At 45.4% G+C, this 17538-nt stretch overlaps 1 protein-coding gene and 1 long non-coding RNA gene across 3 annotated transcripts in view; one reads left to right on the top strand and one right to left on the bottom strand.

The window, feature by feature from the left end:
• Positions 1-17538, top strand: part of TRIM3 (tripartite motif containing 3) — a 290801-nt gene that overhangs the window by 115864 nt on the left and 157399 nt on the right. For both annotated transcript variants that reach the window (XM_078658725.1, XM_078658724.1), the window contains exon 2: positions 7507-7703. In XM_078658725.1, coding sequence (XP_078514851.1) covers positions 7573-7703 — 131 coding nt within the window. In that variant the 5' untranslated portion in view covers positions 7507-7572. The remainder of the gene's footprint in view (positions 1-7506; positions 7704-17538) is intronic.
• Positions 1-17538, bottom strand: part of LOC144773598 (uncharacterized) — a 435153-nt gene that overhangs the window by 391180 nt on the left and 26435 nt on the right. The gene's annotated exons all lie outside the window — the stretch shown is intronic.

Here is a 17538-nt window from a genome sequence, read left to right as displayed (position 1 = left end):
GCTGCAGTTAAATTGTATCTTCTTTCGTGGATATGGCTTCCAGGACTGGACATTTTGCTCTTGGCAAGACACTTGCACCCACCCCTTACTAGTCCATGGGGCAGTGATACTGCATTCAAAAGAAAGAGATACAAGGTTAGACTCATGAAGTTATGACAGGTGCAATTCTGGAACTGAAAGACTGGTACACTAGACTGAGCGATTTAGCCTTTTGGAGTAGATACTACTTTTTGACTGACTAAATCACTTGCATTCGGATAGTTGCCTTGGTCTATTTTTTTTGATTGATGCTGTGTTCACCCTGTATTCCGGGCAAAGCATGTGAGGAAGCAGCACGGATGCTAGCATTGAGTGTTTGTCTGTTCTACCCTTTTTGAAGGCATGGCAAATACACGTTGCTGCTTTGTGTCTAGGATTGTCTGGGGGTGGGGACTATTTACATGTTAGGTGATGCAGCATATGTAGTGTACAGTCCATGGCCCCTCTACCTTGAAGGGGACCTTCTGAGGAATGTTTACTTTTTAAGCATAACCTTCCTAACTTAACAAGCCTATTGAAACTATCTGTCCCTGAAGTCCCGATTAAGTTTGAAATAAACCATGGGAACCATTGCATGCTGTTGACTACTTGCTGATTTAATTTAATTTAATTGTGGGTTTATATAGCGCTAGGAATCTACTCCCGGAGGAGTATCTCCACGCTTCGACCGCTGGGGAACCCGTCCTGGCTCACCCTGAGAGATGGTCCCTGATGGGTATCTCTAAGGTGCGACCAAGCATCCCCGGCGGTCTGGGGGGGCCGTTGTGAAGATGAGGCAAGCTGATGCCCAGAGTTGCCGAGTGTGGTTTCTGACTAGAGTAGGCACCGAGGCGAGAATTATCGAGTCCGCTGACCCTGGTCCACGACCCTGCCGCGTCGGGAATCGAACCCTGGTCCCGGGCCGTTCTCTGCTTACGGGTCTGCCGCCTCCAACCAGTGAGCCACACTTCTCCACAATGAGATGTGGTCCCCCAAAACAGGGACCCGAGGCGGCTGGTAGGAGAGAGGGTGGTTGGAATGGGAAACATTTCCTAGGAGTCTGGGCCATAATACTTCTTGAATGGATTTTTAAGCCACCAGCTAAAGGTGCATGGGAGCTACCAGCTAAAGGTGCACCAGAAATGATAGAGGCAAAATATACAGTTCTACGCTTGCAGGACGAGAGAGGTGCATTAACATTACTTAGGTACTGATTGCAGATGGCCTGCAAGGCCTTTGTGGTATGCTGGACTACATAGCATGGAACTGTAACGTGCTGACCTCTCCAGGAATAGAATGCGTCCATTCAAAATGCCAGCAGTTGGAGCTGAGACGCTAGAGTGGTCAGACCTCTGATGGATGGGGTCTCTAGATCGAAACTCAAGAAAGAAGATTACTATATGCTTGAGTCTGATCATCTTTACATTGGCGACGAGGATGGAGGAGAATCCATTGTGCTTTGCACACGTGTGTTTGTATACCATCCTTGTTGCCAATGTAAAGATGATCAGACTCTAGCATGTAGTTATCTATCTTATTTTTGAGTTTCAATCTAGAGACCCCATCCATCAGAGGTCTGACCACTCTAGCTTCTCCGCTCCAACTGCTGCCATTTTGAATGAACACATTCTACTCCTGGAGTGGTCAGCACATTACACTTCAATACTAAGTATTCCAACATGCCACAGCCACCTGCAGAGGACCGCCCATTTAAAAGGCGATCCAAAAAGTGATGTGTTAATAGCCCAGCTCAAAAAATGCCAGACCTGGAAACCAGGAGATATTTTGGTATAGAAAACCAAACCAGACATCAACAAAAGGGTAATTCTAGAGTTCTACCCCATGCTCTTCACAGATAAATATAAGATTAGGGCGGAGGGGCCAATAAAAGCTAATACAGCTTTAAAAGTAGATTTAAGCTTTCCCAGGTTTTTTAAAGTTAGTTTGTCTAGGTGGCTGCTACCTTTAATTATATATATATATATATATATATATATATATATATATATACAAATTCAAACAACGAATGTCATGCGCTCTCAGGCAGAAAGACAGCAGGGATCCGATTAGCAAGAAGCAGTTTTAATACTGCTTCTTGCTAATCGGATCCCTGCTGTCTTTCTGCCTGAGAGCGCATGACATTCGTTGTTTGAATTTGCATATTATTGACCCGGACTGCTTCGCCGGGATCTGCGCCAAACTTCCATTAGGGTTCCAGTACTCCGGAAGAAGCGTCTCTTTCTTTACCATATATATATATATATATATATATTAAAAAAAAACCATACGAGTGTTGTCCTTGAGTTTGTCCACATCTTGAAACGAGACGTAAAATTAGATCTGTTTATAACATATGTTCTTGGCTTCTAGTTGAACTTTAGATCCTATCATTTTTCTATTTTTTAGATTTAAGTGAACCATCCTAGTTCACCACAGACTCAATCGCGTAACGGCTTGTGTAAGGTTAGATACTTGTACATGAAACACACGTCAGCGCTGTCTTTCCTTTGCTGATTGTGTATCTGGTGAATCTTCGCGACCTCGCCATATTCATCTGCTGTCTCCAGCGGTGGTGAATCCCTGCTTAGCAGCGCATATGTCTTCTGCTTCATAAAGCACTTTGTATTACCTTTCATACTTAGAATCTTTACATGCACTACACCTACTCTACGCCTTCCAGTTTCGCCACAAATTCTTTTTTATTTAGTATGCCACTGGATGCATTTATATTTGTCTCAATAAGTCTTTTTCCCCATTAATGAATACATCTGCGTTAAAAGCAGTGTATGGTAAATGCACTGTCTGTGGTTTCCAGTCCCCTGGGGCACGGATGGATATGGTCTGTATTACCCGGAAGAGTTTGAGCCCAGGGGCCGAGTACAGCTCCTGGTCACTGGTATCAGAGAAGCGTCCTCAGATGCTTGTGTGGCCCCTTCTGTAATATGGATTGCTCCAGGGCAACACGTGCATTGGCACTATCTAGTGACTGGGCGCCCTTATTTACGCAGGTGGTTGGGATCAGGAAAATGAGGGTGTACCTTTGCCCCAGATGTGGGTGCATGGGTAAAGAAGCCATCAGGAGAAGCATGGAATGACCCTTGGCAGGAGGGGCATGGGATTCCCTTTGAGTTTTTCCAGCGGGTGGATGTAGTTACACACCAACCCACCCTACACCCTACTGGCCCCTTTGGTGGGGTAAGAGAGCAGCGTGGAGGATCGCTGCCTCCCTTCAAAATGATGCTGGATCCACGTCCAGTGAAAGCAGGGCTGTGGTTCCAAACTGGCTGTGTCTTTCTCTAATGCGCTCTCGCCAGCCCAGGCATGCACTGTCAGAACTCACACCTGGAATTGTGACAGCACATTTATTTCTGTAATCATTTGCGCTGTGCCGAATGCTCCCACCTCAGCGTGCGCTTTAGCACAAACCAGGATACCGTGCTTGATATGTCGTTTCTGCAGCGGTGTCTCCGCTGAATGACGCGCATGTTGACATGGTCGGTTTTGCTTGTAGACTGGTGGCTGTGGCCTGACATGATAAAGGTGGGTGTGGGCAGGAACTATATGATCCTGCGTAGGAGGAGGGTAGGAAGATAGTTACTTCCCCTGCTTGAGCGGCATCAGTATAATGCGTGCAGAGACCAGCGCACCTCTTCCTTACTGGGTTGACGTTCAATGGGGATGGGTGATCTCTCTTCCTGTATCTCTGTATCCCTGTGGCACATGTTTATTGCTGAGTTGTCGATAAGTCGTTTTTAGTCGTTGAGTAGTTTTTAGTCGTTGAGTAGTTTTTAGTCGTTGAGTAGTGCTTCGTCCTCTGACTCTTGATGTCTGTGTGTAATGGTTTCGTTTTTTGGAGGGAGGAGAGTGACTATGCTCCAAGATACACCTGGTTGTCATCTGCGTGTTGATTGCTGCCTGGTCTGCGATTGGCCAGGAGCTCCTCCTTTGGCTCTATGTGAGGGATTTTTGGAGAGATTACGTGACCAAAGGCTACATTTTCAATTTCTGAGTCCAGTTGAGTAATACGCTCTGAGAACTGTTCACTTCCAGAAGCAGCCAGCAGTGCCATTAAAGCTCTCGGAAGGGTTTGCAGAAGCTCCTCAGTGGGGGTGAGTTCATCTCAGGGATGTCAGCAGAAGGTCTCCTACATCACCAAGCACAGTAGATGTCCACAATTTCTTAGCCAGCTATTTGCATATTTCTGACGTTTAGGACCATGACTGAATGTTGGACAGCACGTGATTGGTGGGGTGGGGAGCATAACATTTTGAGTGACTTAGCTATTGTCCTTTCAACCCAAAAACCAAAGTTTTGAGATTGCAAGAAACTCTAGAGGGTTGCATGGCCGAGTATGCTTTTCTATTTAAGTGTTGTAGCCTATCCAATGGGGAGTGTTTGGAGGGATCTCCCAGGTAGTTCGGGTTTTATCCATCCACAATGTGGGCCCAATAAGGGAATAAAAAGGGTATTAAAACAGCATTTGATTGTGATGTTGGGACATGGGTGGGCGGTATACTCTAAACTTTTTTGGGGCTCACTTTGCAGTTTAACCTTCTTGCACATAAATGAAAAACAATGTTCTTAGACATTTACTGCTATGTGTGGAACAACACGTACGGGGCAGGTTAGCAAATGTGTGGTGCGCTGCGCTCTTGGGGAGAGTTTTTTCTTAATTTCAGAATCGCCTTTTGATTAAACTTGTTGGGAACCTGGAGACCAATCAAGGTGCTTTTTGAAGTGAGTTGAGAAAGAAGGTACATCAGACAGGCCTGGGATTCTCTGCCTGATTGTGCCACTCTCCAGCTCTAATTGTACTGTGTTTTCTTTGGTGGCTTAAATGATTTTTACGCAGTTTGGACACACAACACTGTCCCTCACTGCTTGTTTCATCCTGACACCTGCAGGGATTTATTTATTTATTAAGCTTGTAGAGCGCAACAGCTACCCAAAAAGGGTTTCCAGGGATGCTGATTGGGGCCTGGGACTGGTCTTGTTTGTAAACCTCTGCATTGACGAGTTTACAGAGAGGCTATTAGTACCTGTCTGTGGGTACTGTGTTTCTAATGTCCACACGAACAGGTCAGTACTTTGAGTTTGCTGTACGCAAGACCCCAGAGGCGTTGTGTTGATGTGTTATTGCCTCTGATCTACAGTAACTCACTCATGGAGTACGCCGCTTCGCGCAGAGACATACCTTTAACGCCTGAATTTATATTGTCCTCCCACTGTGGTGCGACAGTGATATGCCGAGGTGCAGTTCCGTGGAACATCTTTAGAATATTTACTTTGCTTTGTTTTCATTGAGTCCTCTGTGTCTCTGCTCCAGGTTGTGGGACAGTCCAGCAGTCTTTAGATCCAGCGCCCTCACCTCAGAGCTCTGATTCTTCCATACTTTGATTTATTGGGTCCCCAAAATGGACTCAAATGTTGCAAGTAAAAAAAAAAAAAATGCTGCTGATTGGTTAGGTCACCGGCACCAGTGCATTTTGGGAAGAACGCATTATCTAAAAGAAACCGCAAACTCCGTTTTAATTGTATTTATGAAGGGCTTACTACCTATGACGAGGTGTCGGAGCGCTTTTCGGCGAGTACTATGCTACTCCAGAACCCAAAAAGGATTAGGTGTGAATCAAATAGGAAAAAATGAGTTAATTCGAGTGGTGGACATGCAAGTTTGTTGGTTGGATTAATAGGATAATGGAGGGATAGAAGAGGGAAGAGTCTAGAAAGTATTTGGTAGATCATAGTAATAAGATGAGGTTTGGGAAGAGTAAAAAGGAGAGCTAGAGGAGGCCAGAGTCTCTAGAAAGGAATTAGGTAGATCATAGTGGTAAAGCGAGGTTTCGGATGAGCCAAAGGAGGGATGCATGAGGGAAGAATTTAGAAACGTTTGTTTGGAAGATTATAGTAGTAAAATGAAGTTTGGCATGAGCAGGAGGGTTAGAGGCGGGAAGAGTCTAGAAAGGGTTATTTTGGAGATCATAATAGTAGATTGAGGTTTGGGATGAGTCAGAGTGGAGGTAGAGGATATATTGAGAGAGGTATAGGGTGAGACCGAGTAGTGCGTTGGAGAGACTCAGTTTTTATTGATTTCTTCTACAGTAGGAGTAAAGTGATAAATATATAGATACATGGCTACATAGAAAGGGTATATATGTAAAAGTAAGATAATATATTGAGATTTCAAGTTGTATCCTAAATCTTATCGCTCTTGTGATATCTCGGATTAACTATGCCAACGCTCTTTACTTGGGACTCCCCACTGGCTTAAACAACAGGCTGCAACGAGTGCAAAATCAGGCAGCCCAGCTGGTCGTTTGTCAACCATGACATTTTCACCAAGCCTCTGATGAAAAAGCTTAATTGGCTCCCAGTGGACCGTCTTTAAAACTGCCTGCACTATTTTCAAGGCCCCTTACGGCAAAAGTCTTGCATTTATATCCTCCGGAATTCAGCGCTACACTCCCACTCGCCATCTTAGATCGGCTCACCTCGATTTACCCACGGTGCCCAGAAACAAAAGAAAAAGGTTAGGAGGGGCCAGTTTTCCATATTAACCGACTCATATGGAACACTCTGTCCTTGGACATCAGATCAGTATCGAACTATGCGAATTTCAGGAAACCTTAATAAACTTGGCTGCTCCGACAAGCCTATGTATAACCCGGATGCTAGTGGTTGTCTTCTGCTACCCGCGCAAGAGAGCTTATGGTGAACAAGAGCAATCCAAGATTCCTATAACATATTGTATAAACCCAGACTTTCAAGTGTTGCTGTATAGAACTGTCATACTGTATTCCACAATCCTTTAATCGTTGTGTGTTTGGTGTACAGTCTTCCCACTGACATAAGTTTCCATAAATGCGCCGGGAAACGCTTTTTGGGTATCTGTAGCGCACTATAAATTAAAAAACGAACTAACTAAATGCATGTAATTACCTGACTCATTGTTCATGCGACTGATACATAATGAACACGAGAAGTGTCGTCTGGGATAAATACATTATCAAATAATTTTTCCAGGCTTGTTTTCAGGGTATATCCATGTGGACACTTTTTGTTCTTTGAAAGGTACAGCAGTTGTAGTGTTTCTGTTGTGTCTAGTAGAGAATGGCTCCTTGTCTTGTGTAGGAGTGCAGCATTGTTCAGCATTCTCAGAGTGGGTGCCTCCTCAGTTCAGTCGCCGTTGCCAAGGCAACGGCGTAATATAAAGTTCATTTGTAGCCTTTTTGTTCAGCTGCTGTAAACTCTCTACTTTGCCACTGCCATTTATAACTGTCAGAAAAAAACGTGCTCAGCATCAAACCACCTGCAAAACTCTCTCCAACCCTTGAAATAAATATTGCTTACTAATGTGTGTGCATTTCTGAGTCCTGGTGCTAAGCTTGGCTGTGAATACGCTTGTCATTGCTAGTGGTTGTTTCTTTGCAGTGAACAAGGTTTCCCTTTACACTTTTCTGACTTTTGTACCTCTCTCTGCCATTGCAGGTTAATTCTAATTGGTGAATGTGGGGTCAGAGGTAAGCTCCTCCTCCCCAACCGCCACCTGCCACCATGGCGAAGCGGGAGTCTAGCGCCAGCCCGGTGGTGCGGCAGATCGACAAGCAGTTCCTGGTATGCAGCATCTGCCTGGACCGCTACCACAACCCGAAGGTGCTGCCGTGCCTGCACACCTTCTGCGAGAGGTGAGTCGCGCTCTGGCCCACACTTCAGGTCTACATAATGCTATGTGCAGGGTGAGTGTAGGGTCAGAGTCTGCCCACTACCACAACCCAAAGGTTCAGCCATAGTTGTGAGAAATGAGTTGCTGTTGGGGCCTGTGAGACAGGGCTGGGTCGCTTGGCCCTCTTGGTTTCTGGAACCCTTTAACCCGTTAAGTGCGCCCGTCGGGCAACGCCCGTCTCGAGTACTACCTCTGTAGTGCTGCGCACATCTGTTGGCCGACGTGGCCACGCTCCCATAATGGAACGCCCCCGCGGCGGAATTGCCACCGTGGTAAACGGGTTAATGTTTCCTTGTGCAGTGTTGGGGTAATGTCACAGTCTGCCCCCTACCACAACACAAGGGTACTGCCATGATTGCACACGCGAGAGGTGAGGCACCCACAAGCCCTGGGACGCGGTGTTTAGGGGGCAGGCCCACTGGTTTCTGGATCTGCACATTGCACCTGTCCCTTAGCACAACCCAAGGGCTCAGCCATGGTTGCACAATTGTGAGAAGTGCTCTCATGTAGAGGGATGGCGCATGCCCGCAGAATGCCCACTACCTCAATCTAGCGTGGCACTTAGTCCCCGCAGGGCAGTGATTCAATGTTCAGAACTGGCACATTGCATTGAAACACTCCTACTTCACCTTCTCAACAAATGTTGGGGTCCAAGATCACTTCTATGACCTTGCTTTCTGTTTCTCCCTACATTGGTTATCTCTCTGTGTCTCCTGGCTCTCACTTCGCTCTCATCTTGTTTACTCTGACTTACCCTCTCCTGAGCATCACCCCCTTCCCCTACCATTACCCCTAAATTTTTTTTCTTCCCTGCTGATACTCTCTGCTCTTGTCCTAAGCTGTTCACCCATTTATAATATTTAGATGTGTATTACCCGTTAACCACCCAGAGTTTTGCCCCGCATAACTTAATGTGATATGTACCTGCTTGTTTGGTTTACCCTGAAAAATTGCTCTTCTTGATTGCTTCCCCTCATGTAAAGTACTTTTTGCCCCCTTTGTTTTCCTTCTTGCGTGATGTACTTGCTTGTTCTGTTTTTACCTTGAACAACTGCTTTTCTTGACTCCTGTTGCTCGTGTAAAGCGCTCTGATACCTCCGGGTCTAGTCAGAGCTATATAAAATCTTTTCAAATAAATAATTAAATAAATCACATTCTTGCACCATAATGATAGTTTGCGTCATTACCTGCATTAAAATGTAGCCAGAATCGAACTACCTCTGCACGTGCCAGTAGCTCCATGATGTAGTACCCTTTCCCATTCTTATTGCGTGGATCATTGATAACCTCGGCGGTGATAATAAGCTTTTCAGACATTTCCCTTCCTCGGGTTCCCAATTCCTTTTGCCACTTAAGCTTATCAGCTCTGCTTCATACTGAAATTGAGGGCGGGTCATAGCGGTATAAGCTGTTAAAACTAGCCTTAGGGACATATTCCCATGATCTCTATTACATTTGTTCAAACCACTTACTGATGCTAGGGCTCTTGCTTTCTACTATTCAATATGGTCATTCCGCAGTAAGCTCTTCTCAAACCATACCCCTAGGTACTTATATTTATCAACAGATTTTAATTCCGTGGATCCTAAGTACCACACAAGATGTACAGATTATTTTTTGCCAAATTCCAGCACCATGGTCTACTCCGAGGTTACCACTAGCTTTTTACTGTTGCGGAAGCTAGTTTCTGCTACCCTTTTTAGTTTGTGCATAGAGCCAAAGGGGGAGCTCCTGGCCAATCACAGATCAGGAGCAGTCTCTGAGGTTAATGGTAGAGGCCGGTCCAACACCAACGCATGTGGAATTTGATGGCAGGAGATGGGAATCCTCAAGCTTATTACTAGAGTTGGTTCTAAAATTGACGAAGCTTGAATCGGATGATAGGAGACTGGAATTCACGAGTTCACTGCTAGAATTGGGTTCACCACAGGCGCAGCTGGAATCTGAGGGTAGGAGGCAGGAACCCTTGAGACTAAGGGTAAAAGTCGGTCTAATGTTGACACAGCTGGTGTCTAATGGTAGGAGATCTATGCAATTAAGGCCAAGGTTCGCGGTCGATGTTGTACTTGTGTAATATCCAGTTAGCGCCACTCTTGGCAAGGCATACAGATTAATTTTTTAAGTGCATAGGGACTTTTTGTGACATTGTGAAAAGATGCTGTTTTCAGTCCTTAAAAAGCAAGTTACAAGACAGACGTCATGCGTAACACCAGCTTTTGCAAGCGCTGGAAGTATTCTTGGATAGTAACCCTTCTGTATGCATGATGACTCCTTGGACAATATATGGTTTTAAGAGTGTTGTTTGTGTTCCAGTAACCCTCCCCGCCATCCGAGTCTCTGTGCACAGAGATCACGGGATCCTCTAGCTAGAACTGCCCTCGGAGTAGGTATGCTCCTTTACACAGTGCTGCGGTTATAGTTCTTAAATACCTCGCAAGTGTTTTTAGCAGACGTCTATCGACGGGTATTCCCCAGCGAGCCTACGTAGGAGAGCTTGGACCTTAGCCTTGAAGCACACTGATGTTGTCCTTTTATCTAAGAATTGGACCAATGTCCTGTCTCTGGAAAGTTCTTGTCTCTTGGCTTGTGGAGTAGGACACTGAACGCTCATCGTTGCAGCTGTTGGTTACCTTGAACAAGGCGGTCCAACGGCACGTGGAGAAAGTCTGCTTCACAAGTGCATATCACACCTGCATTATTGGGGTTTTCACTTTTAAGTCCAGCCATGGGATTAAAGATGCTGTATGAGTATGGTTTCTCTGTATGTATGTGCAGAAGCATCTCTTGAGGTGTGTGCAGTGTCTCTAATCTCATCTGTGTCACATATGCTGTGCATTTGCTCAAACCTCTAGACGATTTACTTCCAGATGACTTAGATGTTATACTTTGGAGCTCCACCGTGATCTATAGGTCCTTATTGGTAGCTTGATAACCACATTCTACATTGATTGTATGTGCAGTAGGCCTGTCACCTGTGGCTCTGTCACTCCTTCTTCCCTCACAACTTTGTGCAGTTTCTTTTGTTCTGCTGTTCTGTGAAAGCTGTCCATCTAAGGTGTGAATTCTTTGAACCCTGTACATGTCGCTCATCTTGTTGAATCCACAGTCTCATAAACGTGCAACGTCTATTATCTGAGCTGCTTTATGGACTTGTAATGGCTTGTGCAGACCAAGGAGGCTGTAGCCTCAGTTTCCAAAGCTCTGTGTTCCAACAAAGTCTGGCCCCTGTGACCAGTTTTAGGAGTAAGATCTCCTTTATATTGCAGGGTTTGTAACTTATGCCTACTGCCCTTCCATTTTTAACAGTGAATTCTGAAGCAGCAAAGTACTGACTTTGGATCGCCAAAGAGGAAAGGGCACTGGTTTAGCAACCTCATTTCTGTATTGGTGGCATCAGGAAAGTCCTTCGAAGTGTTGGAGCACTATAGCAACCAAAGGAATAATGATTAAGACACATAAACACGTAATGATAGGAAGTTTTTCTGTAATTTAATTGTTGGAGAAACAGGTTAACAGCCAACACATGTTTCGTCCCTGGGACTTTTTCAAGGCTCACTGAATGAAAAAGGAGAGTGTTTTGGACCATAAGCCAGAGAGTAATTGTGTGTGTTTCTAGAGTGCACCAGTTGAAGAGAAGTGACTGATACTCACATCGCACACTCCAGACACCATCTCACTCATGGACCCAACAGGGAGAGACTGACATCACTCACTTCAGGAACCGGCTGGGATCCAGGGGGGAGGGAACTTTCCATGCACTGACATTACTCCCTCCAGGCTCCACTTACCCATGCACGGATCCAGGAGAAAGGAAACAATCCGGTTCCTCTTTATCTAGCAATCTAGCACATGCCTTATGTGTCTGTACCTAACACCTGGATGGAGTAGAGGTTGCTGTATGCGTGGAATGGGGATTGGTTGTCCTACAAGGGAAGAGACACATGGTCTGGGCTTTCTTAAAGAAATGTGCTCCGATTGTCTTGTGGAGGACTTTGCACTGAGGCTAAATGTACTGGTATCACGGATGAGACAATAACGTTGGAATTGCTCAAGGTGTATAGCTGTAACAGTGCCTGGTTGCGCTTGTCGAACAACGGTATAGCTGTAACAGTGCTTCGTTGCGGTTGTCGAACAATGGTATAGCTGTAATCGTGCCTGGTTGCGGTTGTCGGACAACAGTACGGCTGTAACAGCGCTTGGTTGTGTTTGTCAAACAAGAGATGCGTTTGGTGTCCTGTATGAGGGCTAGGGATGTGTTCTGATTGTGTTTCTCTAGACTTGATGCTGCGTGCGCGTGTGAGGGGATGGAGTGGGAGCTGAGTTACCGTGTTTGGAACAGTCTTGTTTGCAGTTGTCTGAATGGAAAATGTCTTGCTTGAAGGCCCCTGATGTGCTCTGATTGCGACACGACGAACTTGCCACTTCCAGTAAGTTTGTTAATTTCAGAGGTGAGGTGGTAGAGTGGAAGTCTCTTGTTGCCTTGTGGTTGGAACTGTGCTTAGCTGTGGTTCCTCAACGTGGGGCGAGTTGAATGTCCTGCATGGAGTGCCTGATGTGCTTTTGTTATGTTGCATCATGTTTGATCAATGCTGCTATGAGAGCTCGGGCCACAGAAAGCTGCATTGGAATATTGAGAACTTCATTGAAGACAATAGAATATCATCGAACCATTAATGCCTGGCTTACAACTTCTCCAACATTCCAATGTTTGTCTTTCGCTCACTCCCTGTTTATTTAAGGACACTCTACCCTCAGTGGCCTGAATTTTTTAATAGTCCTATAATGAGGCGGCCGGGTCTGAGGCTCAGGCCTATACCTCGGGGAAAGACCCATTAACCTGAGGGGAGGACGTATATGCCTTTACAGTGAGACATAATGCTACGTCATGACAATTATCAGTTAGAAGCTCAGTCTTGCTTCAGGATTTTGGCTACCAAGCCATATTTCACCATTTAAAAAAATGCCACATTTTAAAAGAATCTCCAATTTGCGGACAAATTCTGAGAATATTAATCCATTTTCAAAAATTATAACCCTTGGGGAATTATACATTTCTTTTTCCTGTTTCCTATAGAAGGTATGAGACTTTAGTTTTATTTCAGTCAGTCTCTAACATGCACCACAAGTTGGAAGCAGCCTTGTTTCGGAATGTTAAATAAAGCCTTTTGAATTTCTGCTAAAACAAGCATGACATAGCCAACTGGGCTTACCTTGATGACCTATATAGACTTTGCCAATACGTTTTGCAAATGTTGTGCAGCATGGGCAAACCAAGGAGAAAGGTGGGATGACATGGCTGCTGCTGGCGGCGACTCCATTTTGCTGGTGCGTTATAAGGCGAAAGCGCATGCATGCATCCTCATACCTACGTGCACTAGTGGAATGATGCTTGTGGCGTTTGTTTCAAGGTGATAGACACCACCTGAGTAAAAAAAAAAGTAAAAGAAAATATCTTTTTTGCACCAAAAGCGCTTTTCTGCACTTCGGACTGGCCTGGCAGCAAATGGCAGCTACACCCTCCAAAAGTAAAAAAAAAAAAAAGATGGGCCCACAAGGTGTTTGATACCACTGTGGAAGCTGGTGGGTGGAAAAAACAAGGAGTAGGTGGGCAGGGAGGGGGAAGCAGCATGGGAGGAGCAGCAACACTCCTGGGGAGAGCCACATGCAGGAGAGAGCAACCCATGACTTTGGTGGAGGAGAAGCACACAAACGAGAGAGACCGAGGGAGAAAGCTGTGCAGTAAAGCTAAATAAAAATAAAGGCTCTGACGCCTCCTGTCACACAATTTTGTAGTTGAGACCATGTTTAATTTATTTTTATGTGCCAATCCAAGGTGGATCAGCAAATTCATAAAAGAAAAAAATGCACAAAAGCATGTTTTTGTTTTTAGTGCAGGAGGCAACAACAAGTGGGTATTTAGGACGGAGCAACATGGACGGTGCCAGAGGGAAGAAGACGGGCAAGAAAGCAATGGGAGAGGACACGAGTGCAAAATGGAGAGTGAGTGAGCAGAAGTATATGGGCAACATTGAGCTACACAATGCAGGGGAAGAGAAGTACACAAGGGAGTCAGTTGGAAAACACATGCACTGCATGGAGTGCTCAATCAAAAGGAAAAAAAGTAGTGCTGGAAAAGCAAGCAATGAAAGCATAAAAGCCATTCAATCATAAGAGATGGTAAAGAGGCTGTGCTCCATGGGAGGGACATACACAAGATTGACAAACTAGGTCACGAATAAGAAGCAGGCAGTGAGTGACAGGAAAGCAACCCTTGCTGAGCAATGGGCGGGCTCCAAGCCCCTGTATATTCTTGGTAAGCCCACAGTATGTCTTTTGCGACCAGACAGCTGCGCTGTAGGCTCGAGCTAATAAAGTTGTTCCCTAAAAGTGAGCAGTGGAAGAATAAGAGTCAGTGAATCAAAAGGATGGGAGAGGTGTGGCGCCGCGGCCAGGGCGACTGACGCTGGAATCTGGGGACCACGGTTCGATCCCCGGCTCCGGCGGCAGGTTAGCCCAGCACCATGTGACTCTGGGCAATAGCTCGCTTAATCTTCCCGACGGCCCCCAGCGCCTAGAGACCCTTACGGGTGATTGTGCGCTTTACAAATGTGGACTTTAAAGCGGCTAGGCTCCAGGGAAGGGACAAACACAAGAAGAGGGAGACGAGTCATTGAATAAGAAGCACGCAGAAGGGAGTGACAACAAAGTCACCGTGTTTGGCATGGCGATTGGTCCTGCTTACAGCGCCAAGAAACCGCCTGGTGAACGTGCGCTTAAGAAATTAATTTTAACATAACAAAGGCAACCAGTGGTAAGCGGTAGGTGCGCTGTAGACCTACTGTAAGCACTTGGTAAATCTGCAATTTGTGTTTTGCAATGAGACCGCTTGTGTTGTGGCCGAAAGCTGAAAATGCTACTTTTCATCTTATTTATTTATGGAAGCAGAAACTACAGTGTGAATACCTGTGTGGGTATACAGTGTGTACTGTGTGTTATATTATGTTTCATGCATTTGTATGGAGTGGGACAATGGTCAGAAGTGCCAGGAGAGATCCAGACCTGACTTTGACTCAGCCTGCAAACCTGTGTGTTTGTGCGTGTTATTTGTGAATGTCTACATAGTAATGTGTCAGCAATTAAAGATTTCAGTTGCCAAAATCGGGTGCATTAACGTTTTTTTTTACTAATGCTTAGAGACGAGGCCAATTTTCCTTCTATATGTGAAACATATCAAGTGATTGCGTGCATCCTTAGGAGCTCGGGGGCCTGTACTCATTGGAAGGTAATTGGACGCTAGGGCTGATAAGTATGTACACGTAGCTGATTGTACTGGCAGTGCACGCTGCCCTCAGGCACAGGTCTCACGTGCCAGGACCACAGATGATTGACAGGCGTTGTGCTGCTCCCTCCGCATCCTGGGCTGCTCGCATGCCAAGATCACAGTTGATTGACAGGCGCTGTGCTCCTCCCTCTGCATCCTGGTCTAAGAGGGGACAGGCAGGGCCTGGACTTAGGGAGCCCCCTAGCAGTGGGACTTTGTGTTAGGAAGGTCTGGCCAACAAGTAGCTTGCCAGCAGCATGTGGACAACAAAGACCTGAGGCAAAGCAGGTTAAAGGGAAGATGGCGCCTAATAGCAGAAACCATCTGTTCCCCTCACTCCAGAGCCTTCTGTGGTCTTGTTTGTGGTTAAATGCCAGCGGTAGAGTAGTACCCCGAGCTCTCTGCCTCAATCCGTGTTGGGGCGTGAGCTGCCCTTGCGGTGAGGTTCACCCATCTTAAAGTTCTTTGGTGTATTCTAAGGGGGCATTCTCTCCTCTGCCTCCTAGGACCGCAGTGAATTAAAAAACATAAAAGGCTGCGTGTTTTTACTCCTACCTGATGATCTTGCATTATTGTCCTTCCTAATGTAAAGCGCTCTGATATACTTCGGGATCTTGTTTGCGCTATATAAAACTTTATAAATAAGTAAATTGTAATAAAGGTCTAGGTGTCACAGTCAGCATCACTGTTATATCACCAAAGTCACAATGCTTGTGAAAAAATCCAAGCCTCACACAAAGAGCAGGTGAAGCCAATGAGCTGGGCCCATGCACACAGACGTTTGAAGGCATGGGCAAAGTGGGCTCTGGCCCAGGGCTCTCACCTTTCTGGGGGCCACATTATAAGGCTTTCAGGCCAGTTCCAGACAGTGGCATAACGCAAACGTGATGGGGCCCCCCTGCACAATATGAAAAGGGCTTCCCAAGTCCCCAATATCTCAGAAATATTCAAAGGGTTTGCACTGAATGGAGGAGGCCAGAAGAACTGGGGTCCCCTTAAAGTTTAGGGGACAATGAAGAGGGTTGTCAATGATCACACCATTGTTGCTGCCAGTGTGCATGAGCTGAAAATGGATAAAAAAATCAGATTTGTTCCGATCATGGGACCCCAAATTATGTTTGGCCCTGGGCCCCCAAAATCCTAAAAATGTGCCAGCCCAGAGTGGCGAACGTATGGTATGTAACTGATGACGCATTCTGAGCACACTGTCGCTGATATATGACGAAAGCATGGTGTGGCATTGCATTGTCATTTACATACAGCACATTTTCCATTGAAATGTCTACTAAGTTTGCACAGATATACAGTTTTACTTGTAAAACTATGCAGCTTACACGGGGTAAAATATGGAAGTTGGTTTTAGGGGATATTCATTATGTGCGCATCACTAAGTAAAGTGTCTTGGTTTCTTTTGATCCTATTAATGCCGTGTTTCAATCACACTTCAGTATAACAAAAAAGGGCATTTGTGCTTTCTTAATTTAGAAATAGGTTTCCAGTTCATTTACAAGAATTTAAGTGTTGTTATGTCTTACAAAAAATTGCCACCTACAGCATTTTTCTTTCAGACTCCCTGTACCCCAACAAGATTGCTGCATAGTTCACTTTGCTAAATCTTCTCTCTATGCAGGCAGATAAACGAAAGTAAAACGCCAATCTCCATGTTAAATTAATAGCAGCAAGTTGTTGGAAGACCTAGCCTGGCATTTGAGCTCTTTGACAAGATAAAGACTACTTTTAAAGGATATAAAGTAAAGGGACCTAACAGTGGAACCTTCTTGGGAGCAGCACCTAACAAAAGATAACCCTGTATTGGAGCTAGTACCCCTATATTTTACTTGGGGGATCGAGTGCACACTGGATAGCACCCACTGTAACCGTGCTTCTGTAGTAGGGGATCTCTGTGTATAGTCATAATCTAGTGAATAGTCCCGCCCATGTGCGCGGACCCCGGAGCAATCAAAAATAATCTCTTAAGTTGTCCAAACATGCAGAACTGCACAGACACTTAAGAGAGAATTTAAAGACAGATAATGCAGCCTATATCCACAGGCTACACTGTCCAGTACTTCGACCAGAAATTCCACCAAAAGTCCACAAACAGCACAGCCTGTCCAGGGTTTTCTCACAGAGAAAACCTTGCCTGTAACAGCAAAACCCTCTGGAATGATAGAGAGGAAGAAGTGGACACACAAGCCCCATAGGCTGCCATTATGTGGCTCAAAACAGGATACTGTGCCTTTAAGAGAACTTCCCAGAAGCCTCACAGTATCCCAGAATGCACTGCAGGTCCCTTCCACCTTCAGTTCTTTTTTCCGGCTCCTGCTAGCAGGACCCTGGAGCATTAGCTCTTCTTTTTTGAGCTTTTTCTATATTTTTTTGTGATAAAATTTGGATTTTTACAGCTTCACTCGACGTCTTTGGCCTTTATCTACATTCTGCTGTGTTTTTTTGGCAGAATTTCTGCAGCATTCTT

Source organism: Lissotriton helveticus, chromosome 8, assembly GCF_964261635.1.
Source record: "Lissotriton helveticus chromosome 8, aLisHel1.1, whole genome shotgun sequence".
Lineage (NCBI taxonomy): Eukaryota > Metazoa > Chordata > Amphibia > Caudata > Salamandridae > Lissotriton > Lissotriton helveticus.
This window is presented reverse-complemented; position numbering and strand designations above follow the sequence as displayed.